Source organism: Macrosteles quadrilineatus, unplaced genomic scaffold (genome assembly GCF_028750875.1).
Source record: "Macrosteles quadrilineatus isolate MER2022 unplaced genomic scaffold, UCM_ALF_1.0 Scaffold_8__2_contigs__length_117827958, whole genome shotgun sequence".
NCBI lineage: Eukaryota > Metazoa > Arthropoda > Insecta > Hemiptera > Cicadellidae > Macrosteles > Macrosteles quadrilineatus.
In genome coordinates, this window is record NW_026542601.1 from 74,486,812 (window position 1) to 74,509,879 (window position 23,068).

General features: G+C 34.1%; 2 protein-coding genes across 2 annotated transcripts in view; one reads left to right on the plus strand and one right to left on the minus strand.

Moving 5' to 3' along the window:
* Positions 1 to 10,339, plus strand: part of LOC128999332 (uncharacterized) — a 42,659-nt gene extending 32,320 nt beyond the window's left edge. Inside the window, exons 5-10 of the mRNA XM_054425771.1 lie at positions 1,961 to 2,162; positions 2,541 to 2,900; positions 5,016 to 5,251; positions 7,627 to 7,804; positions 8,742 to 8,844; positions 10,214 to 10,339. Of these exons, the coding sequence (XP_054281746.1) occupies positions 1,961 to 2,162; positions 2,541 to 2,900; positions 5,016 to 5,251; positions 7,627 to 7,804; positions 8,742 to 8,844; positions 10,214 to 10,286 (1,152 nt within the window). The 3' untranslated portion in view covers positions 10,287 to 10,339. The remainder of the gene's footprint in view (positions 1 to 1,960; positions 2,163 to 2,540; positions 2,901 to 5,015; positions 5,252 to 7,626; positions 7,805 to 8,741; positions 8,845 to 10,213) is intronic.
* Positions 1 to 20,620, minus strand: part of LOC128999333 (glutathione S-transferase D7-like) — a 61,606-nt gene extending 40,986 nt beyond the window's left edge. The window contains exon 1 of the mRNA XM_054425772.1: positions 20,567 to 20,620. The gene's annotated coding sequence lies outside the window, so the exon portion shown is untranslated. The remainder of the gene's footprint in view (positions 1 to 20,566) is intronic.
* Between the last annotated feature and the right edge of the window lie 2,448 nt (positions 20,621 to 23,068).

A 23,068-nucleotide genomic window follows, 5' to 3' on the forward strand; every position in this document is an offset into this window, starting at 1 on the left:
GAAAGGCTTTAATTGTGACATCAATATGACAGAACTAGGCTAGGCCTATTCTACATATTATTGATATTATTAGTATCTAGGGATTTTTTCTTTATACAGGTTAATATTATCTTTCAATATTAGTGACAAAATATCAGATAAATACAGAAAGAGTAGCCAACTTTCAGATTTGAGTTTCTGCTGTGAATAGGCTACAAGATCACATTTCTCCTCCGTATTTCCTAACTTGGGTCTACAATACGTTCATTTGACATAATCGCCGGAGATCCACATGTTTTATCTTTAGTTTTTTTGTTTTTTTCTAAGCCAGTAGCATTTTAAGTCGAGTCAAAGTTTGTTTGAGTTTAAACGCTTTTAAGGGAAAGCGCTCCAAACCCATTAAAGTTAAGTGGATGTGCCGGGAATTCCGAGAGGCTAGCCAGCCACTAGGCTAGCAAAGCACCCAACCGTGCTGATTTTTACGCTCTTCATAGTGGTTTTAAAATTTTAACTTTGATTTAAGATTTGAGACTTGATTTCTATGTTTTGGATCTGAAATTTATTATTCCTGGATTTTCACTAATGACTGGTGAAGTAAGTGTGTCAACTCAAAAACCAAGATCAGATCATAAATAGTCGATGTATAAGAATCAAGACATTTATGCATGTACGTACTATGCAAAACATATGCATTTTCTCATTTTGTATGCTATCATTATAGAATGCCGTACTTTATTTCACCATTATTTAATTTATCTTTTACATTTTGCTATTTATTTGGTTACCACTTAAAGAAAATAGCAAATACAACCAATTTCAGCATTCCAACCATTTAATAAAAACTAAAAACTAGTTATATGTTTTTTACTTGTATGGAATGTTTATTATTATTATTGTATGGAAGATTTATTGCAGACATTATCAATCACAATTATAAAATACAATATTCAATGTTTTGGGATCTGAAATCTGATTACAACGAACAATTAAATTAATACTCAAAACCCAACGTAAGTCGTCTTCATGAGGGAAAATCACTTAAGTGTCATCAAAGTACCTTTCCAACAGATCTTCGGTTTAAGCCGAGGTGAAGCCAAAGCTTTTTGCTCAAACTCCTCTGCTAAGGCTTTATAATGTCAGAAGGACTTAAGACAATTCCCTACAGGGAGAATCGCCGTAAGCTAATTATCGGTCTGAGTCAACATTAGGCTTAAAGATTTTAGTTAACTTGTATAATGTACATGTGTGGATTTTGAAATGATGCATTGTGCTGATGAGAAGCATTTGAAATGATGCTTCTTTCTTTCAAAAATTGGTTTATTCAAATTTATTTGTCCTTTTAAAACATGGAAACACCTAATTTTTATTAGATCCATGCTCTAGAGCTCAAAAAACAATTCTGTTCATTGAAGCATTGTTGTACAACTAAAACATCATAACATTCATATACACATTATCACAAATATTGTTATATCTTGGTCGTTTAATTATTGATCTTTACAATTAAAACATCGTTGGAATCAACTAATTTTCAAGATATATAGGATAAAAAGATTTAATATGGTCCCCATTTTGAATTCTATGAATTTAGAAATCTGGTACTTAGTACAAAGGTTTGCCCTATATGTTTGCACTAAGTTTGAAGTGAATCGCTTAAGGAGCTTAAAAGTTATGGATACATTTGTTTAAATCACACAGTGACAGAAAAACAGGCATTTTAGACCCATGTTTATCTGATTTTTTTTTTAATTGTTTCAACTTGGAATAAATACACAAAAGCATTTCAGAGAGTTTGTGTACCCCTATAATGTCAAAAACACTTTTAACATGCTTTTAATGGACAAAATATCCCATTACTCACGTACTAAAACCTAAACACAATTGTTTTTTACTTTTTTCTTAGATTCAAAATCTTTTTGGCTATCTACGATACAATTTTCCTTTAATGTGATGAGGGTGAACTTGAGTTTATTTTTTTCAGATGACAAATGATTATGCCATTTGTAAGTTACATGGAGATGGTGATGAAATTGTTAACATATGTTCAAAATGGCTGGTGGACGAGAGTAATACATGGTACCCTCCAAAAAGTTATTATCCTTTCCTGAAAAGGTTGCTGAAGAGGAAGTCAACACCAAGTGATACATGGGTCCAATATCCAGTGACAGTGATTTCATACCATGGTAGGTAACTCTGTTAGGTTAAACGTTTGACTTCTAATACAACCTTCTGTATCCAATAGTCAATGGTTAAACGTTTTGAAATTGGCCCAGTATTTAATACTTTTGGATTTTCTAGACATATTTAATTTAGTTTTTTCTGGTTTTATAAGTCACTTTATCTCATGTCTATGAACGGTACAGCAAGGCAAAAGTGTGATGTAGATCAGTGACGTAATTTGTTGTTAACCTGTAGTTTCCTCTAATAGAGACTATTTTATTTTTTTACTCTGAAAACCTAATAGTAAAAAAACCGGTTAAGTAATTTTGTAATACACTTTCAATGACATATTTGTTTTTCATACTGTCATAGGTAATTTAATAAGTGAATACATTTCACAGGTACTTTCGAGCAAGCAGAAGAAAAGCTGAGAGAAGCCTACGACATCTCCAATTCGGGGGGAACGACCAATTCAAGGAATGCGGGGAAGAGAAAACATCTCTCGACGGTGTTTCATTTTCCATTTGGTGGCAGCTCTTCAGGAGAGGAAAATAATCCCCCTCCAGTGAAAAAGAGCATGAACACCAGCAGTGGATATACACCTAGGCCTTCTCTCGACTGTCCTCCACTATCTCCTGCAACACCCATCGACAGTCCAGTTCACAACAGCCCATCTCCTAACAACCTACCCCCGGTCAACTCTATTTTTGAATCCAATACGCAAGAAAACGTCAACCAACTACTACAGTGTCCATCACAAGGTGGGTTTGTGTTAGTGAATTTCCCATATAGGGAATAAGCTATTACCGTAGGTCTCATGGTAAGACCTGGACCCGGGACCGATTTACTTTTCCGTTTTGAGGTCCCTAGAGGCCAAAAACACCAGCCGTTCAAATTCATATATATATAAATATATATATATATATATATATATATATATATATACTAGCTGACTGGCGAACTTCGTATCGCCTAAGTTATAGGTTTCCCCTAAGACAGACCGATGGAAAGAAAGTACCGTTACGTTTAATTTTCAAGATGATCTCGTTCGCATCGCTCAATCACGTCCTGGTTGAAGTTCGTTCGCTACGCTCACTCACCTTTGGGTTGGAGCTCGTTCGCTACGCTCACTCACCTTTGGGTTGGAGCTCGTTCGCTGCGCTCACTTGCCTTCAGGTTAGCTCGTTCGCTACGCTCACTCGCCTCCAGGTTGAAGTTCGTTCGCTACGCTCACTCACCTTTTGGTTGCAAATTAGCTGTTGTCATAAATGTAAAAGAAATAATAGTGCTGCACCCTGTTGGTAATCCTTGTAACTTTAATGCTATTGAACATCATAGAACAGAACCAACTTGTTTAATTGAAACAGCTGTTAAGATTCATTAATTCCATTTCTCATAAGGTTAACATGGGAAACTCCAGAGCCACTGGGGCGGAGCCCTTTTAAGAATTTCGAAACGGGAAATAGTTTACGTCCGATTCGCATACCTACAGAATTTACACACCAAATTTCATAACGATCGGTGAAGTCGTTCCGGAGGAGTTTGCAGACAAACACTGTGACACGAGAATTTTATATATTAGATACAAAATTAAAAGCATAGTTAACAAATATATATATGCGTCCGTTAGCACGATAACTCAAACAAAAATTATCCGATTTTAATGAAATTTGGTACTAAGCGTGTAAACCTACACATTTATTCGAACGAGTTCGCGAACCAGCATGATCGGACCATGGGAACGGGGGTTTATGGGGGGGGGGGGGGGGAGTTTATGGGGTTAAAATGGCTTTTCCCATTTTTGACCCTAAAAACATAACATTTTGGAATACCTTTCCCAAACATTTTGTAGAGCTTAAAAAAAGAAATAATTTAGTATATTAAAGCATTGTATGCCTAATGGTTACAGAGAAAATTAAAAAAAGTGTTAATTTAAAATACCCATGTTATTCTTATGGAGAAATTGAAAACTGTGGTAGTTTACTTGTTTATGAATATATGTTGATAACATTCGGCAAATTTATTTATTTCATACTATACTATTGACGTTTGGTCAGAAACACTTTTTACTTTCCCCGTAGCAGCAAACCTAAGCACTCGTTAAATCTAATGCTATTTAAATTTGGAATAAATATCTTATTAATAGAAATATATATTTTAGTAAAAATGTAATCAGACAAGTGGAAATTCGCTTAGTCTGCAGGTTTGATGCGGCGGGGGTATTTTAATTTTGTTCTGGTAATGATTTAGTAATGTTACTACTGTAGGATTGCATTTGAAATCTTTGACAGTTATTAGACCTATCTGTGTAAAATCATATGACATGTTGGCAATGTCATGCATCCAATCAAGCAAATTCTTTTTGGCCTAGGACTTTGGGCAGAGCCCGGGATAGTTTTCCACATTATTTCAGGCTAGACCTAGGGGTTGCAGCAATATCACTTAAAAGAACAGATCAAATATATTGGTGATTTGGTGGGAATTTTGGACCCGGGATCTCAGGGATCGAAGTTCCGCACTCTAACCTCTAGACCAGCTTGCCTCCCTAGATCAAGCACATTAGCACCAAAGGAAGCTACACCCATTCAAGTTAAACTCTATGTTTTAAGACTGCTCTTTTGACTGTTTTAGATGCGTTCAACACTGTTTTACCTATGAGGCTGCTCAATAGTGTATCTAATCAAATACAAGGATAAAATGTAAAATATATAACTGAACTAAGATATTTTTTATTTACAAACACATTTATAGGTAAACTCTTTATTTGCTACTTGTTTTATGCAGGGATTGAATCAAAATGAACCTCGTTTCTTTTGTTCAGTTCAAGAAGACACTACTCTTTATGTTAAAAATAAACATTGTTTGACAATTTTCAGATGAAGATAATTCCCTCATCAAAATTCAATCAACATTAGATGATGTGGCGGCCGAACTAAAATGCGTAATGGAGAGGCTAGATCAGTTGACTACCCTGGTCTTACAAAACCTGGTTGCTGAGGACAATAGTAGAGTCGTCAGCCTCACAGACGCATTTGGAAGTTTGCCACTGAATGAGATGATGACATTCGAACAGTTCGAGGAAGAACTGGACAACCAGAAAGAAATACAGTTGGTAAGTTTTCTCTATAGATCTGATGACGTTTAGCTTTAGGCACTCAAGAAATATTTATAAGCTGTAATTTTATAGTCTGAATTTGTGATGTTCTCAATAACAGGGTGTCTACCGGTCTTGGAAGTCCCTTAAAAGTCCCAGATTTTAGTAGGTATTAACAGAATTCACCGAAAGTCATGTATTTCCGATTAAGGTCGACTACTGAAAAATTAAACCTGGAGGCAATACAGGCGTATTAGGTGGGAGGCTTTAGTCTTCCTCAACTTATTCTATCTCTATATTTATTAAGTAATATTATTTAATGGAATATCATTATGTTGAAAAAACATATTTAGAACACAGAAGGATCACTGGGTTTAAGGATTTATTTTATATTTAATAGGTTATGTTTTATTATGTATAGTAAAATACCGTACAGTACGCATCCTGAGGTCACCAATTAAAATAAACGGTATCAGCATTCTGACACATACTTTCTCCCATAAGTTTGTCAACAACCTTAATCATATTGTGTAAGCGGTGAGAGTAAATATACGGAATTGGGATTAGTATAATCTTGTTCAGAATTTAAAGGACTACATACAAAATTTTTATCAGAATCGTTTGGGCCAGTTTTGTGAAAATCAGATTTGTCCGTTATTTTATGGGTTTTTTTATGGGAAAATAACATAATTTACAATAACTTTTGAACCGTAATTTTTACAGAAATGGGATTTGTACTATTTTGTTTAGAATATAAAGGACTATAACATTCCAAATTTTTATCAAAATCGTTCGGGCTGTTTTTGGGAAAATCCTATTTTTCGTTATTTTACGGGGTTTTTATGGGAAAATAACATAATTTACCATAACTTTTGAACCGTAATTTTTATAGAAATGGAATTTGTACCATTTTGTTCAAAATTTAAAGGGCTACAACATACTAAATTTTTATCAAAATCGTTCGGGCCATTTTTGAGAAAATTGGATTTTTCCGGTTTTTTATGGGTTTTTATGGGAAAATCCCCATTAAAAATCAAAATTTCAAAAAAATGAAAAAAACGCCTGGAGATACCATGGATTAGAACCTACATACCAAATTTCATCGAAATCGGACCACAGGTGTAGTCCCTAGCTCTGTACACATCCAGACACACAGACACACACACACACACACACACACACACACACACAGACATCACTTCGAAAACCACTTTTTTGGGTCCAGGGGGACCCAAAACGAATATATCCACTCAAAACTCAAACTCGAAAATTTTGACGAAAACAATACTTTCTCCATATACTATGGTATAGGGGGAGAAAGTAAAAAATTAGACCATCAGAAGTCCCCAAAACTTCCCCGATTTTACTTTTAAATAGTGAACTGATAAGACACCCTAATACAACTTTATCAATATACTTTAATACTTTCTTATTAAATGGCGACCATACAAAGAGGTATTTTAAGCCAAGTATGAATGGAGATGAGTGTAGGATGAGTGGAGCGATCTTGTAGTCTTGTTAGTGACTAAGGCCGATATTCCTTAGACACAGCTGTTAATTAATAGCCCAAACAGCTAATGGCAACTAAGGGACCTACAGTATATAGTGGAATCCGAACCCCATTTTTGCCTTGGTATATACAAATTGATCTAATTATCAGGATAGGACAGCGGATAGTCGTATTACTCATTCGTGTGGTCATTAATCCACACCAGGGAGTATCATACCCACAATTCAAGACATCCTAGTAGCTGGATTACAGGACGATGCCACCCGTCCCAGTCTATTTGATATGTTTTATCTATTTGATTTAACATTTCCTGTTTATAAAAAAAATTAAAATATTGGTGATTAAAGACACATGTATCCCATCCAGTTAGGCCTAAAAAGATTTTATGAATTTATGTTGTTTGGTTTTACACTTTTATTTCTTAATAGAAAACTCCTCACCTCTGGGTATACTTTGAGGCAAATAAATGTGACTAAGTACCAAAAGTAGCACACATACTCAAAACTTTTAATAATTTACTTTGAAATGGTGACAATACGAATGTAGGTATTTTAAGCCTGAATGGAGATGAGTGACGTGATCTTGTAGTCTTGTTAGTGACTAAGGCCGACATATTCCTTAGACACAGCTTGTTAATTTAATAGCCCATATATCCAATGGCAACTAAGGGAGCTATAGTGGAATCCGAACCACATTTTTGCCTTGTAGTTAACGAATTGGTCTAATTTTCAGGATAGTACTGCGGATAGTTGTAGGTACTCACTGGTGCGGACGTTAATCCACACCAGGGAGTATTGCATCCATAGTGCATGCCTATAAATATCCACAATTGAACATAGTATATTGTTCTGTTTCAGTCTGACTAACACACTCATGTTTACAGGTTGATTTGCTGAGCTGCTTGGGTGGAAGGGACCTACAACATTGCATCCACCACATGCTGCGGAGAGTGATGATTGACCAGCTAGCAACCAAATTTTCTTATTCAGGAAAAACCATGGCAGCAAAACATCAAAGCAAGGCAGAGTTTAGGAGGACTAAGCTATACAAATGCATTGTTGGTAAGATTAGATTACATTGAATCTGAACTGATACATTTAAAATTTGCTGTCAATGAAAAAGATATTTGTCATACATGGATTTATTTAAACGTCAATGCAATAAACATGCAATTTTAGAAAGTGAACAGAACCATCAGTTAACTGTAGAACCTCCTTAATAATTTTGCTTAAACGGACAGCCGAATTGCCGAGACACCATTTAAATTAGTGAAGTTCAACCAAGATGAACTGAAGACAGCAAAAGTAATCCTATAATATATTAGGTACAGTAAATAATGTGATGCTTTCATATTACAGTACATCACAATCAAGAACCTTCTTATTTTGTATTGTAATTTAATGTAAGTTTACAATACATGTATGTTTATTAATGTTGAATTCTGAATTATCAATGTTTTCCTGTAATCGATAATGTGTCAAAAAATGTATTTTATTCGTAAGTGTAATTTTGTTGTTTAATAGTTGATGTATAAATTATAGTACCAATGGTAATGATCTATTAAGTTCATTGTGTTGTCTAATGTAAAATACAAGGGGAGCAAGCTGGTCTAGTGGTTAGAGCGTGGGACTACGGTTCCTGGCGTCCCGGGTTCAAATCCCGCCAAATCACTAATGGATTTTATCTAAGTGATATTGCCGTAATCCCTAGGTCTAGCCTGAAGTAATGTGAAAAACAATTCCGGGCTCGTGCCTAGTGTCCTAGGACAAAAAAGAAAAAGGAAAAAATGTAAAATACAAACTGAGCAGACCTAACAATTGAATACCTTAAAACAGCTGATTAGTTTAAATAATAAGAATGATGAGGTAACACGGTTTATTTTTAACATTGCCTCAGAAATTAAACATACCTCTTTAATACTATAAAAAAAACTTTAAGCCTTAGTGGTAAACAAACGTACTATCTTGTGTTAAGTCCAAAACATGTAACTTTTTTTAGCTGCTGCACAGAAGGTTTTTGGGACCATAGAGGCATCAGAAGCCAATGTAGCCAACGTTATTTCAAAGTGGCTTCAACAGGCCAAGTGCAGGGTGGAAAGAAGGTAAGATAAAAATATGTTACTGACTATCCGACTCAACACTTGAGTTTTGTTATTATTTAGTATGAGTTTAAGAGGAGAATTCCATTGATACCATTACCATTACCATTACCAACTGGTGATCGTTGACCAGATCTCTGGATTGATCTTGTCAGATAAAATTTACTTATCTGACATGATAGTCTTATGGCATCATGTTTTGTTTTTGTTTAAAATGTATTTTTACGCGTTGAAACAAATTAATATATTTTATTCTTGCGGAATGATTTCCAAGTTTAACAGCAATCATGACTTGTAGCTCCCTGAGTTTATAGCTTGCTTGACTTTAAATTCATGCTCATGGACATTTACTTAGGTAAAAAAATAAATTTGGAACAGATTTCTTTGTTATATTCAGGATAACCTACCGATGACCATCACTAGTTATGTATCAAAACAGTCACGTTGATCAGAATGTTGATCGGTCTTGGATGTACAGGGTGACTGAAAAAATGAGTACATTTTTCAAATAAGCACTATCTATTTCTTTTTATGTCAGTTATAACTTTTATTAGGCCTACATTAAAATGTCTGTTAGCTCTTGCCATTTAATAAACTCACTACTTACTCAACACAGTTGGCTACATTTTTAGGATTAGTTTTCAACTTATTGAAAACAATGTATGTCAGGTGGTGTCCACTTTAATTCATTCAAGTTTCAATCGTTTCCTAAATTTTTTTATTGCACATCCGAGAAGTTTACGGTCACCAATAATTGTCCACCACTTCCTCGTTAATTGTATCCTTAATGTCAACCGGGATTCGAGATTTCAAATAGATCCAATTATTCTCAAATGGTTAATGTACATGAGAATCATATTTTTGCTGAAAAACGATATATGTAATGACGAAATCAAACAAGCAAAAATTGCTTCGCTGCCGTAGCAAGTTCGTAGTTTCTCACACACTCATTATAGGCAAACATTCAGTGTTGTATCGTCTAATGCAAACTAGGTTAAACTATGTCTATGGAAACTAAAATGGCATAATATACAGCAAAGAATGACACCCCTCCCCTATCACTGCAATAGCTCCGGCACAAGTATACTATCCTTTTAAAAAACATACTGTTCCTGTCAGTCACCTTGTATTTTGGTAAATAAATATTTTCATAACAAAATGAGTATGTCATAAATGGTATTTTAATCCGAAAATTGTATTACCATGCTGAATAAATAAAAATTATTTAGGGCAGTGATTATTTTATTAATTTTAATTTTAATTTTATTAATAATGTACTGATTGTGAGGTAAAAAATTTTGATTTCAAAACTAATCATTTTGAATAGTTATTCTAAATTCTAATTGATTCTATTTGCTTTGATCTTTTTCAGAGCGAAAAAACCTGCTGTTAGAATGGATGAAAGTCATGAGGAGCTTCCATTGCTGAATGAAGTTCCATCGTAGTAAAATTAACTAACTTTAAGTTTAAAGGAATGTAAATAAAAATCTGTTGTCACAAATTATCTGTTGTGTCTTTTATTTCTCAATTTCTAAGAATTTGTAATTTCGTTAACCGTATAGTTAAATCATGTAAAATTAAATATTGTAAACTATAATTTAAAATCAAGTAGCAAAAAATGGTTTATCTTATTTTACAACAAAATAAGAAAGACTCTGGATGTATTATTAAAAAACAATATTGACTGTATCTTTTGCTAATACAGTCCAACCTTGGTAAAACTAATCTGAAGGGACCAACTGAATATTTGTTATATTATGGATTTTGTTAAAACTAGGTTACCTATATTGATGTTAGGTTTGCAGGAGGTTTTCTAAGTCGAGGTTCATAAACAACATCAATATAGGTCGGGCTTGACCTTGTTCAAACACAATTAAGTAGCAAAATGCTACTGTATTGTAAAATAGAACCTCAATTATCTTGGGTAATATAGGGCGGGAGTAGTAATATAAACCACGGTTAATCAAACATGGCATAAAGAATATGTAAACCTATAAAAACTTTATACTACTGTGTGATCTTATTTTGTTTACATTTTCCTCTTCTATAGACTATATTTTGTTTTAGTGACTTTGTCCTGTACATTGTGTACAATCAATACTTACTTTGCTTTAATACTTTTTGATGAAATGGCAACCATACAAAGTAATTGCGCAAGAACGAAATTACAAATCATACTTCTTGCTTCAGTTGTTCAAACTGTAACTTTTAAAATAACAGCTTTCTCAAACTCATCTAAAAACCAGCCAAACACTGTATAACAATAAATAACATAAAGAGCACAACGGTAGAATGTTATAATGGGCTAGAGTGAGCTTGAGAAGGTTTTATTCAAGTTTGCAGGTTTAAAATAATTACTGTATGAAACAAGAATTTCCTTATAGCTTAGACATAAAGTACCCATCTTGGAAAATTGCTGATATGTGAACTGAGGGTACATTGCGATAACCCCCCAAAAACACCTGGTTTTGTACGATAGGTGTTGTAAACGCCCTGAATTTTTTGTAATGCATTATTGTTTTTATAATGTATTTTTTATGACCGACGTACCGATTCCATTCGCATTTAGGATATAAAATCTATTCCATTCAAATTTATTGCCAAAGGGACGTAACACAAGTAATCTTATTTTGATGTATTTTAATGCAATAATTTTTAAGAAGAAAAATAAAACTTGGTTCATAAAACTCATACCACACCTTCAAAGAAAAAAATAACAACTGTACTTCAAATTTTCAGGTTGCACAGTTGGCAAGGGCAGCACAATCCTCCAGCGAGTCACGTACTGTCACTAGTATAATGAACAAATTACTTACTTTTGAAGCTGCAATGTACTTCACCTGGAATGGTATGCTTCGTAAAGACCAAAAAGTGTCAAAAAGGCCATTTAAAGTTTTGAATCTCGCCAGTGTGGTATTTGGTAAGTTAGGCATGCACCAATGCATTTTCACATTTATAATAACTAGCTGTTACCCACGGGCTTCACCCCGTTTGACTTCATAAGTATTAATAAAACTATTGATTGGTTGCTAAATAAACAAAACAGAATACAGTAATACAAACAAATAATCACACCTGATTTTAATAAGGTAATAAATTGAAAGAATAACAGAAATAAGTACAGCTGAGGTATTTTGAACTTTAGGTGTATGGAAAGTTCCGTTTAAAAAGGAATTACGACCTTAAGGGTGCGCTCTACCTCAGCTCGGAAATCTCAGAACGATGTTCGAAGTGTCCGCCAGACTGTGCCGTGTCGGTGCAACCCAGTTGGAGGGGAAGTGGTGGGAGGAGCTAGGAGGTTTGCGAGTTGACTGCTACGCTAGGCAGCGCCCTGCGGAGCTCCCGACGCGCAAGCGCAACCGGGTTCTTATTCGTGCGTCCGCGTATCTTTTGCTCAACCTCCATCATGCCCTGCCACCGACGGCACCGACACTCACTGGCAGCAACGTGACGTTCGCTATCGCTCCCATAAGCTTATACAGTAAAAAGTAAAACATTCCTAAATATTGAGTCTTGTTTGTCATTATTGAATAAAAAAAAAAATACTTTAGTTATACTTTGTAAAGTATCACTACATTAAATTATAGTAATCTTAAGGTTTTTTTACTAAAAAACTACTTTTTTTTTACTAAATAAATAAATATACTATTTGACCGAAAACTTGATCTTGGCAAGAGGTCATCGGTGCAGAGTAATTTAGTATATTGAAGCGCTGTTGTATGCCTACGGTCAGGAAGAAAATTAAAAAAAAGTGTTGTTAAAAATTACCATTTATTCTTATGGAGAAAATTAAAACCGTTTTAATTTACTTGTTTATGGATATACCGTATGTTGATAACATTTGGCAAATTCATTAATTTCATTCTACTGACGTATGGTCAAGAAACACTTTTTACCTTCCCCGTAGCAGCAAACCTAAGCACTCGTTAAATCTAATGTTATTTAAATAGGAATAAGTTTGTCTTGTATAAAATATAAGAAATAATATATAAGGAATAAGGAAATGTTTTAGTATAAAATACTGTAATCATACAAGTTGAAATTCGCTTAGTGAAGAGTTTTGCTGCAACAGGGTATTTTATTTGTAGACCCGTGTTATGACTTTTAGTGGATTTGAACTTGAAGTTGAATGGCTGAGTGGTCAATAGTCTAGCTAGAACATTTGAGGTATCAGATTCAAGTCCCCAACTTGCAGGGGTTAATTACAAAAATTTAAAAATGCTGTTTTAATACAGTACTATTGAGTACTGCTTTTCTTAAAACACTTTTATTATGGTTGTTATTACAACAATCTCATACCCGACGTTTATAAACAAACTTATATTTTGGTAAAGTTTTAAAGCTGTATCTGTGCAAGCAAGTTGCGTTGGCTGAGTATAACTGTTTACAAAGAGGACAGTATACTCATATGTGTAAAAACGGCGACGACGCAAAGATAGAACAGAATCAACCGAGAGGAGGGGAAATATCGATCGATGGCTGTGGTGGGAGAGTCGACGACAGGTTGAGCCGTTGGCCGCATGGCCGCGCCACTGCACGGCGCCTTGAAGAGCGCTTGCAAGCCTTTCGAGTCTGCGTGTTTACATAGTTATCATTCAACTTTTTAGTAAACTAATTCCAGGTTCTTGTTTTTAAGAATCTATTGCAGGTTTCCCGTTTTTTTTTCTCTAAAAATTATTTTAATGTATTAAAACTCATGATAAAAAACGCCTATTTTTACATTTTTCACCAACCTTTGAGCCCAAAATTTTTAAAATAACAAAATTTAAAAAAACGGGAAACCTACAATAACATTTAACGAAAAATATGACACCAAGATCTTTTAAATCGGTTCACAATTGGGGCTACAATCAGGAAGAACTAAAACCCTTACATTTGCGCGCGCCAGACGGGTAGAGCGCACCCTTAAAGGACAATTTATGAAACTAGTGTATCTGTTGCTCGAATTCGAGCATTTGCTAAGTATTAGATGCGTTATTTTAAATCGAATAACAGTCATAATTTCTGATGACTTTAAAATATTGGACTCAAAGATTATGGAAATACTCAAGATGTACATAAAAGATCGATATAATCAACATTTATTGTAAATAGTGTTTTCTACAAATAGCCTTACTCATAGCCGCATTAGGTTTCTAGACACATTATGTGTTCAAAAGCCTAACAGGACAACTCCCTTCCACATACTGCGCTCTGAGCGATAGGGATCATTGAGATTTGCTCTAACCTTTCCTCTCCCCTTCATGGGCAAGTTTTCATTCCTTTTCTTTCTTAGTTTTTGTTTGTTTCTTTTTTTTTTATTTTCCCTGGTTTTTCCTATTTCCCTAGCTACTTTTCTAAACGTCACAATTGTTTCCTTGTCACTCATCATGTTTTATTTTCTCATCTCTAGACCTCTCTTATCCAAGACTTATTCCTGTTCTCTCCTATTTGTCTCATGTAATTTAAATACGTGACTCGTGGTTTTTATTTCTCCACATCTACATACTTCCTCTTCCACCAGGTGAAATCTTCACAAATTCGCCTTGAAATTGTCCTTGTCATGTGACAAACTGTGTTTCATAATGGCCCATCTCCCAATCTTGTTCCAGTCTCTTTCTGATGTTAGGTGTATATTTGAACGTTTACCTTTAAAACGTTAACATAAAACACTCTGCTCCCAACGCATTTGCCACTCATCTCCTTTCTTCTTGTCCGATGTAGTCCTACCTGCCTCCTTGTCTTCCAAAATCAACAGCTTATGCAGCGATTATCCAACAGTCCTAAATTGAATATGAAATCTTCAGGCGGCTGTTGGAGACCACACTTAAACCTAACACGAAAGGGTGTTTGCTGTATTTGGCTATCAACAATAATAGTATTATTTGTATTTCACTCGCGTCTACCAGTTAAAGTTTGTCGGCCTCCTCCTATTGGCCGTCCTGGTCAACGTCTTCTAGTCTCCATTATGTTGAATGTTTTTTTTTGCTATGTTTTGATTTTGTGAAAATGTTTAGTATAACCAGCTGTTTCAAATATTAGTGTCAATTTCAAAGTATTCATCTGTTCAAATGTAAACAAACATTTTCTCCTTAAGAATAACATGGGAACTTTGAAGGCCACTTCTGAAATTCCAGTTTCTTTGTTTGATGACAAAACAACATGCTAAGACCTTTCTAACGACACCTTGGACATGGTGTTCGGTAGCACCAACACTACAAAACAATTATGACAAAAATATGCCTAGCGTATTAAATATATAGATAATGGATAGGTTTGCACACTGTTTCTCGTCATTACCAACATTTTAAGTATATGTTTATGGGAGTGTGAATTTTAGTTTTCTCAAAAGTTCATGGATACTTTGGGATTTATATATGGATTTTAAAAACAAAATTCCTCACAAAACTACTGAAAAATGCAGTTCAAAGAACATTTTTGAAAATAAATTATTTCATGGGCAGCACAGTGACACCTAAATTTGAACAGTCTCAAATTAAATTACTATTTCTTAACTGCTGAAATTCATTTATACTTTTCACTCATACAAAATAATAAAACTAAATTGCACCACTCAACTTCATTCAATCTTTATAGCAACTTAGCAGATGCACAGGCACAGCCTATGTCTGCTAATTCCAGGACTAATTAGATAGGAACAACCTTTTACACATGTTTATAGTTAATTAGTTATAGTTAATTAGTTTAGTTTTGCATAAAGCCCTTTTTTCTTTTGTACATTTGGTTGTGTAATTTTATATATGTGGTGGAATAAATTCATAATTAATTAATTCATTCAATTCATTCATTCATTCATTCATTCATTCATTCATTCATTCGTTCATTCATTCATTCATTCAAAGTGGTTTGTTGTTATTCAACTATTTAATAAACTCAATTTAATCCTGATTGTGGCAGTATCAATGAAAATTTATTGTTTAGGGTAGGGTGTGTTTATGATCCATCATAAATGAAGTTAAATTAGTCATTTCTTTGTATGTTATGGATGTTTATTTGTTACTTAACCACACTTTAATTGTAAATTTTAAAACACAACTTAGGCCCCTATTAGACGAGGTAGCCTGGCGACGTCGCCAGCGACAGTAGCTGGCGACGCACTGGCCACCAAACCTAGTAGCCAGTTGAGTAGCTAGAATTTTACCGCCGTTACCTACTCATTTTGTTGTGAGTGCTTGTCTTGTACTTGTACTTGTTATGAGCGGTATGTTTACAGTGAATAATGAGTGATTATAAGTATTTTCTCCTTCTGTTACTTCTGAAGAAAAGGAGGCAAAGGAAGAGAAAAATATACGTTCATCCAATGCTTAGTGCAAGAGAATCGAAAGGGTTATATTACACCCTTTTTGATGAGCTCTGTGCAGACAATATAAAATTTTTCAATTATTTTCGTATGTCACAATCCAGTTTCTTCGAGTTGTCTTCATATCTTCGCGTATCCCTTAGACTAAATCAGATGTAGACATTTTATCAACTGAAGTGAACAATTCACCCACTCACAACACAACAGAACGCAACACAACAGTGTGCAAGTACCCCCGTGATATGAACTGACCGAGTGGCGACGTGATACTGGCGACCTAGTGTAATAAGCTCCATATGCTACAACGCAGCGTTGCCAATATGGGTAGCCAGTCGGTCGCCGAAGTGTGGCTGCGTCGCTGGCTACCCTCGTGTAATAACATCCATAATAATCAATGACCCTTGACAAGCTGAGTAGCCAGTTTGGTCGCTGGCGACGTCGCCAGGCTACCTCGTCTAATAGGGGCCTTAGACTTTTTTTAAATCAACAACAATAGATCCATCTCATAGGTTACCTTTTTAATTTGATCCTCAGCTTTTAAACTCAGACTCAGTAATAAACACATGCATGCATTTTATTATGTAATTTTGTTACAACATTTTGTTCATACTACTCTTATCAGAGAAGTACACTATGTGTGGGATTAATGTGTAATAATGTTCCAATTTTGTTTTAGCCGCAACAAAACGCTGCTGGCCAGCACTTGAGAGGGCCAAGATTGAGGTCACAGCTGCAGCCTGGCTTGCTCAGGCAAAATCTAAATTAGATAAGAAGTAAGAATTGATTTTGACCATGTTTTTCAAAAGAAAAAAATGAGAATATCTCTTTAGCTTTACACTTATGTTTTTGAACTTTCAATATCTGTCTTACAACGTTATGGCCATGTAGTAATTATTCTTGAATCTGAATCAACTTACTATTGGATAGCTGTAATCAAACTTTCACTTTGCTATATTTTTTGTAACCACATTAATTTAATCCTACAGTCTTTATTGTCTTTTTGCATTGTAGTAAGACATTTTTGGTTGACTATCTCATATGACAGTCTACTTCTGTTTTCAGGATAGCCAAGAACACCTAAAATAAGGACGAAGAAAGGGAAGGTAATGAAGATGGTGTCTCCAGTGAGTCCAGTGGATCAATTTTTTGTTATTCCATTTAGAATCGCCATGTCCCAAACATCGATCTCTATTATTACAACTGGATCGCGCGCTGTACTGCTCAGAGATACACACGTATCGGTCCGCCGCTCCCCCCACCACGTAAGGTATTTACTGTCTCTCTCTTACTCATTACGTCTTATGGCGTTTCCGCGTTTGCGCTCACAAAATACGCTATATCTCTGTTCATAGTGGCTCGATTGTCAATTTGTTTACACAGTTGTATAATCTCCATGAAATTGCGGGGATTATGGTATATGTTTTATATTTAAAATTCTTTTTTAGATTATATTAATCCTTAAATCTACTAAATACGGTTTGTTATTGCCACTTTTTAAATTAATTATAAAACTATTATCATTGCTAATAATTAATTAACTTAATTTAGTATACACACTTATGTTTTTAAAGTTTAATCTTATGTTTTTTATGCATTTAACGTGTAAAAAGAGGACCCATGCAGATCCGCAGCTTTAAAATAAATATATTATCCAAGAAAATCAAATATATGATTTTTGATTGAGTAATACAGTATCTTGAGCTTAACAGATTCAAACGATCAATCAATCAAATTAAAGCTTATACGATACTGATTATTTTGAGTCCAAAACATATAAAAATCATGAACAATACTGGAGCTATTGATTTTTAATCATAGAAATGTAGCGTGTCCCTGTCCCTACATGGAAATCAAGTGTAATATTTAGTTGTTTTTTGCTTTTGTATTTAGGTCAAGTTGTAACAGTTTCCTTGGTTCTTTTCGGCTTTTTAGGCTTACACTTGCATTGAAATCACGTGATTCGCCATTAGATAAGCCTAAAAAGCCGAAAAGAACTAAGGAAACTGTAGGCGGGTTACACACTGGTATCGCAGACATAATGTTGCCGATATTTCTGATGTCGCAGGCATGATGTCTGCGACATATAGTGAAATACAACCATCGGAAGAGGCACAACTGGCGACATGAAAGTGAAGGAATCACAACATTCATCAGTTTAAATAATGTCATCGTCAGAAGAAGATGATGTGTTGTTGCTGTTGTTCTTTCTACAAACACATTAAAGATAACTTCTTGGTAATTTTTCCAAAATACATTGTAATTAATTGTATTACAGTACTTATGTAATTTCCTTATGGTGTCAATTGAAGTATTATGTTATCACAATATACATTTCACACCATTAGACATACTGAATAATGTTGCTTATAGTTGCCTCATAAGGCTACTATAAGAGGCAATTAAGGAAGTAAAAAAGCGCCAAAACTACTAGAAACGTGTTCTGCGCATGCGCGGGCCCAAGAGACATGAGACAATATGTCTGTCCAAACACCGACCGATTGGTTAGCTTGACACGAGTCGCAGGCAACGTGTCTGCGACACTGGTGTGTATAGCTCCATAAGTTAACATTGGTTGGTTTTCAAGGGGCATGTCACAGACACGAAAAATATCTGCGACATCATGTCGGAGATACCGGTGTGTACCTCATATGACGTTAATGTGGCCTTTACAACTTGACCTAAATACAAAAGCAAAAAAAACAACTAAATATTACACTTGATTTAGGAACGGGGACACGCTACATTTCTATGATTAAAAATGAATAGCTCCAGTATTGTTCATGATTTTGATATGTTTTGGTCTCAAAATAATCAGTATCACTATCGTATAGGCTTTAATTTGATTTATTGATTTTTTGAATCAGTTAAGCTCAAGGTACTGTATTACTCAATCAAAAATCATATATTTGATTTTCTTGGATAATATATTTATTTTAAAGCTGCGGATCAGCATGGGTCCTCTCCTACACGTTAAATGCATAAAAAACATAAGCGTGTATGCTAAATTAAGTTAATTAATCATTAGCAATGATAACAGTTTGATAATTAATTAAAAAAGTGACAATAACAAACCGTATTTAGTAGATTTAAGAATTAATATAATCTAAAAAAGAATTATTTTAATATAAAACATATACCATAATCTCCGCAATTTCATGCAGATTACAACTGTGTAAACAAATTGACAATCGAGCCACTATGAACAGAGATATACCGTATTTTGTGAGCGCAAACGCGGAAACGCCATAAGACGTAATGAGTAAGAGAGAGACAGTAAATACCTTTTGTGGTGGGGGGCGCGGCGAGCGGTCGGACCGAAAACCCAGCACACAGCGCGCGATCCAGCTGTAGTAATAATAGAGATTGATGGTCCCAAATTGCTCAGTTGTTTATATTATAATTTATACATTTGTATTATTTTCATACTAAATTTCTAACAATAATTCATTTAAATAAAAGTAATTTGTATACAATAAAATTTTTATTCAGTATTTAGATAATGTATCTTTTTTGCCCCTGTTTCTATAATCATTTCCCATATTTAGCTATATTGTGCGCATAATTCTATAATTTGTTTGTTCTAGATATTTTCAAAACCTATTTTTCAATCATGAATCTTATTGACAATTCGAAAATATAATTTTAAAAAATCTTTTTAATGGTGATAACACTTATATGTTTAAAATGTTGCAACAACCTTTTCACAAAATTTGTGATTGAAATAGTTTTTCACAATTTTTTAAACTACCTTCTTACAACGCTTAAATACCTATCTTTTTATTTTTTGGGATTCATGTACATTAAAATCTTTAAAGTACCGAAAAGTCTTCAGAATATTTTGACGTTTAAAAATGCTGTAGAAACTTTGTACGTCAAATTTTCGTCTGTACTGGTACAAAAAGTCTTTTTGATAAGCTGTAATACTATTTTTTTCAAACAAATTGTGTATGTAAAAACAACTTTATAAAAATATTAAGCTACTAGGGACAGAACCTGTAAATTTGAGGTTTATATGTGTATCATGTATTGTAAACCCATACTGGAAAAATCTAATCAAGGATGAGATCTTATATGCAAAGAGGTATTTTTGCAATTCATCTTCTGATGAAGCGAATCATTTGCTCTTTTGTACATGTTGTCATTAAACAACATTAATAATTTATTCAGCATTGCCTCCAGGATTGATTTAAATATGACATAGGTCTACCTTCCTCATCAGAATTTTATGTGAGATGACAAGAGGCTTGAAAATGAAACAACTGAGACTAAACTAGGATTGAATTAAGATAAAGTAGGCTAAACCTATTTTATATTAACATCAACAAGTAGTCATTCAACTTACTAATCCCATATTTTCATTTCAAATACATACAAAGGCTAAACTAAAAACTGTCTTATGTAAGTAAGGTATCTTTAACATGTTACCGGCTTAATGACTTTGAGCAATGTTGGTTGAGCTGCACACCACACTAAATACTGATAAACTGACACCAAGATAAGAGGTTGGCCTTGATAATTAGGGTAAAGTAGTGGGGGATTGTTTCACTCTTCCAAGTTTTGTATAACCACTTGGCTTACTGTTAACTAAGTATTTTTGAAAACATCTCTATTTAGTAACACAGTTGTTAAACTTTTTTGGACATTTCTCTTGGTCTTAAAATTGATTTGATAGCACATTAGAAAGCTATGTAATGTAAGTGTCTGAACTTGAACAACTAGTACTGAGTTTTACATTGTTTGGTAATTAGAGTGGATTGACTAATGTCAAGTCACTAATGTCTAATGTGACTAATGTCTGTCAGTCTGGCTCTAGACAACACTTCCAAGAACTGGATAAGAATATTTTCAATTATATTGAACAAGTTGATAAAAAGAAATAATATTTGTCTGCAGTTATAACTCACTAAACAGCTGCTTATTTACATCAGCAGAATCGAAACCAAGCTGCAAGCTGGATGTTGTTATGAGAGGTCATCTTTACATGAAAAGTATTTTCATTTTCTAGCTAAGTTGGTAATAATTAATGAATGAAGTAATATGACAAAAAATATGTATCTTTACATGGGCAAAAATTGTTTTTTCAAGCCTCCCTCATGTTCCGAAACTTGAGCTCGGGTCGAAAATTAACTTTACGCCCTAGTGATGAAATATACTATTAATTACAAACAAATTTTTAAACTATCATTGTTGTGTAGCAGCTTGGGTAGATTTCTTGGGAAACCCTTTTTTGCGTTATTTGTAACTTATTTTTCACACAGTTAGTTCTTTATATTAGCGAATTTCCCTATAGGGAAGTAGCTATTACCGTAGGTGGCACGGTAAGACCTAGACCCGGGACCGATTTACTTTTTCATTTTGATGTCCCCAGAGGCCAAAAACACTATTCGTTCAAATTTTTATATATGTATATATATATATATATATATAGACTTATATATATATATATATATATATATACGTCCGTGAACGCGATAACTTGAGTAATTTTTGTCCGATTTTGATGAAATTTTGTTTAAAGGTGTAAAGCGGGATAAACTTGAATGAGTTCGCGAACCAGCACGATCGGACCATGGGAACGGGGCTTTACGGGGGGTTTTATGGGGTGAAAATTGGTTTTTCTCACTTTTGACCCTCAAAACACAAAATTTCCCAATTTCTCTTCAGACCTTTTTAAAGAGCTTAAAAAAACAAATAATTTAGTATATAAAAGTATTTTTGTTCAATTATTAGTAACGGAGAAAATTAAAAAAATTGTAAATTTAAAAATCCCATGTTATTCTTATGGAGAATATTGTCAAATGTTATAGTATGCTTGTTTATGAATATATTTTGATCAAACTTGGCAAATTTATTTATTTTGTACTAAGCTATCAATATTTTACTCAAAAACGCACTTTATTAGTTTCCTTGTAGCAGCAAACCTAGGTACTCGTTAAACCTAATGTTATTAAAATATATTTAACTGAAAATCAATTCAGACAGATGGAAATTCGCTTAGTCGACAGGTTTGCTGCGGCGGGGGTATTTTTATATTGCTGTTGTTCTTAATGCAGTCATATTTCACAGTGTTTTCAAAATGATTGAGGGCTAATATGGCTACATTTTATAGTTATTTAACTTTTCTGAAAGTGACTGCTTGTTGGACAGTTTTCATATATTTACATGAATAGTTAGTCGATTATTTGTGACTTAAGAATATGGGGGTTTCCTGTGCTGATTATTTATCTTTGTTATTCTCTCCCAAATATCGGATTCGTAAACATAGGGTTTCCCATGCCTCCAAACATAGGAACACTCTCCATGTGCTTTTAACTTTAAAGTCATTCCAACCCCTAAAACTTAACGATATTCAGTAGAGAAAAACGTTGCGCTCGTAAATAATAATATTTGACAATGATTACACATTCCTTTTATAAAACATGAGGCGTAATGTCCCTTTAAAGTTTAACGCTCTTCCTAATCTAAACCAGGAAATTAAGGGGTGATCATTATATGATGGATTTTCAAGAAAGCCACTTTTCCAGAGTTAAAACTCAATTTCCTGGCGAAGCATTTTACTGTTCAGCACGATTCTGTCATGAGATATTGAAGAATATGATATCGAGACTGAGACGGAGTCAGTAAAATACCTTCTGTGAAAGAATATTTCTATGAAATTTTTCTTGTTGTTTCGAGACTATTCGTTAATGGATTTCAATACTTAAAATACAAGGCTATGCTAAGTTCACTGTTTTGCAACAACTAGTCTTATTTATTGGAGGGGATAACGAGCTAATGCCGTTCCCTGCAAAATACAATATAGTTAAAATACGACCACAGATAATAGAACTGGTGGTCTAAATCTGTGATACGACCCAAATATGGCCATAGAGTAGGGATGAAATTCACATTAATGTCAACATAAGTTATTGAAATTTTATAACGATA